The following is a 5,000-nucleotide window of genomic DNA, read 5'->3' on the forward strand; positions in this document are numbered from 1 at the left end:
TATATATAATATATATGAATAAGGATATGTCTGAGGCCTTTGTTCTGTAGTGGACTATCAAAGGCTGCACTTTGTTGTTATCGACTATAGGCGAAATCTAACCGAGATCATTTGAGTCAAAAGGCGAATGATATATACACAGTATATATACATACATACATACATACATATATATATATATATATATGTGTGTGTGTGTGTGTGTGTGTGTAAGCCGAGTAAAGTAAGTTTTGGTCTTATTGTAGGGTATTAAAGAGCATGTCTAAAGAAAGATGTTATGCAACTATATTACCAGCCTCACATGTCATACTCCATCATCCAGTCAAAACCCTTGATCATCTACAACTGAAAAATGGATTAGAATCCCGTAGAATATCATCTCAAGCGATCTCGGCCAGCCATTTATTATACATTTGCTCTGGATTTATATCGATAGATTGGAGTGATTTTCTGAAGATTTTCAATCTTTTCACAGTTATTTTTTATGCGATAAATGTTTGCATTTTCAAACTGATGATCGTTTAGACTTTGTCAATATGTCGAAAAAACAATTAGGCCTATTATTAACAAGAATTTTCTTGAATTCTTGACAAAATCGACTCCGTACAGAGCAAAACTACGCATCAACGGAGTAGGGCGAAGCAAACCCTTTAGGCCTACTGTGCTCTCCCTCAGAGTAGAAGAAGGAAAAGAAGAAAAACAAGACTTGCTCGTTTTCTGAAGATTGCTGGAGATGCGAACCTAATCACCCCGGCCCGTCTAGGCCTATGCGCCGTTTTCACCATTCCTAGGCCCCCACGTCACCTTCCTTTCTTTTGTACATTAGAAAAAATAAAATGAACACACAATTGAAAAAAAAGTGAGACCAACCCTTAAAATTCCAAAGGCCTGACTAAAACCTGCTATAGGCCTATAATGATTTTTTTTTATAGAAGCAGAACATAGCTGGGAACTGTCTGGAAGTCCTACGAGTATACCTAGGTACGTATACGCCATGTATACAAAACACGTGCCAAATGCGTGTGGTGCATACATGAAAGTTTGCAAATATACATAATACACATAAATATACACATGGACACATGTAGTGTCCAATAAATAAATGACATGGTTTCAAATTTGGTTGTTTCCTGTTCCCTAGGCCCAGGGCAAGAAAGGGGTTAGTAAGCAAACCACCTGGATCATAACTTGCTTAAATAATAAAAATAAAATGAGAAATAGAAGCTGGAGGACCCAAAGGATGACATGTGCGAGGCGAAGGGAGAGGCGGCGAGTGTAACATAGGCCTAAGGATGTAGTAGCGTCGTAGGCCACCACTTTTGATGGGACGTGTCTAGACTCCCGTCACCTAACGCCGTACCAGAGGCCTCTATTATGAACGCTTTACACATTCTTCTCCGTCTCTCAAGGACTAGAAGCGCCGTGCTTACAAAAAAAAAAAAAAAAAAAGTGGGGGGGGATACTCTTTTTCGTCACATACCCGGCAGTATAATATAATCTTAAGAATGCCTTTAAAAGCCTTTAACGTACGACCTGGTCCGTTCAAAAGGCCTATCTTCGGCTTCCAATCTCCCTGAAGGAAGGGGAAATGCTTATATATATATATATGTATATATATATATATATATAGAGAGAGAGAGAGAGAGAGAGAGAGAGAGAGAGAGCAAAATTTACGTTTCATGCTTAAAAAGTTTGAAGGTCCCAGATAAGTAGGTAGGTAAGCCTATCTCGTTACGAGGTCATAGAGAGAGAGAGAGAGAGAGAGAGAGAGAGAGAGAGTAATAATTAGGTCTGACCAGTAAAGATATTCAGGGTTCATTCCTCAATAATTAGGAAACAACGTCTGTTGCATCTACACTGCGGAGAGGGAGAGAGAGAGAGAGAGAGAGAGAGAGAGAGAGAGCCGTTTACTCCTCTCAGCTTAGTTTATATTTCTGTCGAACAGAGCAAACCCACTTAGGCTGATACGCCTCTTCATTCAACCTAATTAGGTTTCGATATCATTCATTAAAATGTCTACGAGTTTTTAAGAACTGTTTTCGCTTCGATTTAATTAACGCGCTGATGATGTGAAGTTATGTAAAAAAAAAAAAAAAAAAAAAAAACACGTTCCCCACTGAAATAGGATACTAGTGATCATAAATATGGGATGAAATGGCTACTAGCACTATCAATGGTTACTACTAGGGCTAGATGTCCTCGGAGAGCTGAAGGAAAAGATGCCACTCCCAGATAAGAGAGAAGAGGGGGGGGGGGGTCAGCTTTGAAGAATCCAAATTCGAGATTACAATAAAAAATCCAAATACTAAAACCGTATCTCATTATGGCTATTTTCCCGCAGTTGCTGCTACGCAATAGTTTGGTATGCATACGAAGAACCTTTGCATGTTTTGGTTTCTTATCTAAACTGGAGTGAAAGGAAGGGGGGGAGGGGAGGTTGAAAACATACGCACACACATTTCAAACCCTCCATTCATTCTTCCATTTGTTGATAATCGATTTACTAGAATCAGCGGAAACTCCACTTCACAAGGAATTAGGTCACACAACTAGAATAATTAAAGCTGTTTCGTTTCGTATGTTTACATTTAAATCTATTAAAATGACCACTAGGAATGTACGAGGTAGAAGGTGCGTCATCACATAGGAGACTAGGAAAAAAATAAAACAAAACATATGGTTCAGACGATATAGGTCACCAACCATCACAATTTATTTCAATTGCTTAATTTCCAAACACCGTTTATGACAACCATAACATTTTAAGCGGTGAATATAAGCATCCTTTATGAATTAGAGGAAATAAATAAGTGTGGAGCAGTGCCAACTCGGCCTATGTCTGGTCCTTAGACCTCAACAACAAGAAAAACTTCTGGCCAAGCTGTTGATCTCATGTGAACAATGTACAGAAAAAAAAGCGAGTGCCTGGAGGAAACCGAATGTCAGCAGCAGTGATATTATTAATTCTCTCCGATTAAAAGTGATTATCAGCCAAATATTCGTAACCCCGTGGTGATGAAGTGGCCAGGCCTTTAGATAACAAGACCAATACTTGTTGATGGTCAAGTGATAATTTCGCGTGGGCAATCTCGGCAGTACGCATGTGTGCGTGTGTGATTGCGTGAAATTCGCTTGGTCAAAAAAAAACAAGAAAAAAAAAAGAAAAAAAAGAAAAAAAAAAAAAAACAAACCTCTTAGCTCAATGTCTTGGCCCATTCCACAGCAGGCAAGACAAATCTCCATCATGTTAGAAATAAATAACGATTCCGGCAAATCACTGGGAAAACAAATGTATTAATACATTTACGAAATTTAAATGTTACAAGGAAAGTAAAATATTCATTTTACCATAGCCTTTTTTTTTTGGGGGGGGGGTTAAAAATGAAAACCCATAGACGATAATGATGTTACTTAAAGCAAGACTTTGATCATTACATATCTAAATTGTATAATCTAACAGCTGGTTGGTAAGGTTTGGGTTATTAAATGCAGCTTATCTAAACATATGAGATCTGCATATATGAAATTATCAATCAGCCCTTCAAAAGAGTGGAAATGTGTTTTCATTGAAACTAAAGTTGCAATAATCATATATATATATATATATATATATACATATATATATCACGACTAAATTAAACAGAATTATATCAAGTAAAAAAAAAAAACTTCTTAATCTACGTAGTAGTTTATAAAATAAACAACACAGTATATCCTAGACATTCAGACACATTTTATTAGCTTGGTTATTCACTTGTAATACTAACAACACAAACATTATCATCACAACATTCACATATTTGCCATAGGCCTAACAATATAAAAAAGTTCCTCAAAGAACTCACCATTAGGCACTGATTTCTGTTTTGATCTTTCCACTGGAAGGGGCAGATTCGAATTCTGGATGAGTACATTGAACATTCTCTGCATGAACATTTTTCATAACAAAAAAAAAAAAGAAAAAAAATGTTAATGTTGATTTTCGGGGGTCACAAACCGGAAGTGCGACACTTATAATTATTCCATGTGACAGCTAAGCTTCAGTAGCGTTAAGTTGTCGTATATCCACCTTTCTTGCTCTTATCTGTTAATTGACACTTCTCCATAAGGGGCTCGTTTTCTTTTTTTACTGACGTAGAATGACGACGTGTAACATCCACGTCCGTACTTCTCTGAGTCTAGCTTACTACTGAATGTTTTGAGTCGACTTACAACTTATATCAATGCGCCGTTTGACCGTTGTGGAAATGAGAACAAGGTCTCGTTCTTTAGTATGAGTCTCTTCAGGACATTAAAAAAAGTTCAAGAGAACAAACAACACTATGCAAGCACTAACTATATAATAATGTAAACTAACCAACTTCTATTTCAATATATAAATAAACGAAAACATATGGGAACTACTTCATCACGTGGGCGTAATGTTTACGTCGCAGACTAAGAGGGAGTTGCGAGGCTCAGTGACGTCACCGCGCCGTGAGAGAAGGTCCCATGAAAACCAATGCCACCTGACATTATGTTAGTCTACGTATATACCTTCTCTTCTGTTATATAAGATCACTCTAATTTTCTAACGATACGAGTTTTAACCTAAAAGTAAATATAATAGGATTCGACTATGAACAAATCTTAGTCGTGACTGTAGCCTCGGCAGCAAAACCATTCGTAATCTCTGGAAAATCTAGCATTTTTCCAAGTAGGCGGCGCATGTGCTGCATAAATGTTGTGACGTCACTCCTGGCAGCCTTGACAGATCGTTGTGTTTGGAGATGCGAGCGATGAAATATCGCAACTTTTGTAATATCTGTCAATGTTGTGCAATATTTCCAATCTCTTACTTGCACCATATGGAGATAGTAATCAATAAGAATAATTTCTGAATGAATATACTTGATGTTTCTAAACACTGTATAGGTCACCACTTTCTAATTAATAGCTAATTGTTAGTGATAGTAATCGTGATTTCCCTTAGAGTTTTTCAACTAACTTTCAATTATTGT

At 37.2% G+C, this 5,000-nt stretch overlaps 1 protein-coding gene across 1 annotated transcript in view; it reads right to left on the bottom strand.

The window, feature by feature from the left end:
* The window catches only part of LOC137648537 (serine/threonine-protein kinase pim-3-like), a 29,821-nt gene extending 25,650 nt beyond the window's left edge, over window positions 1-4,171 (bottom strand). Inside the window, exon 1 of the mRNA XM_068381456.1 lies at window positions 3,846-4,171. Within this exon, the coding sequence (XP_068237557.1) occupies window positions 3,846-3,936 (91 nt within the window). The 5' untranslated portion in view covers window positions 3,937-4,171. The remainder of the gene's footprint in view (window positions 1-3,845) is intronic.
* Window positions 4,172-5,000: the final 829 nt, after the last annotated feature.

This window comes from Palaemon carinicauda, chromosome 10 (genome assembly GCF_036898095.1).
Source record: "Palaemon carinicauda isolate YSFRI2023 chromosome 10, ASM3689809v2, whole genome shotgun sequence".
Taxonomy (NCBI): Eukaryota; Metazoa; Arthropoda; class Malacostraca; order Decapoda; family Palaemonidae; genus Palaemon; species Palaemon carinicauda.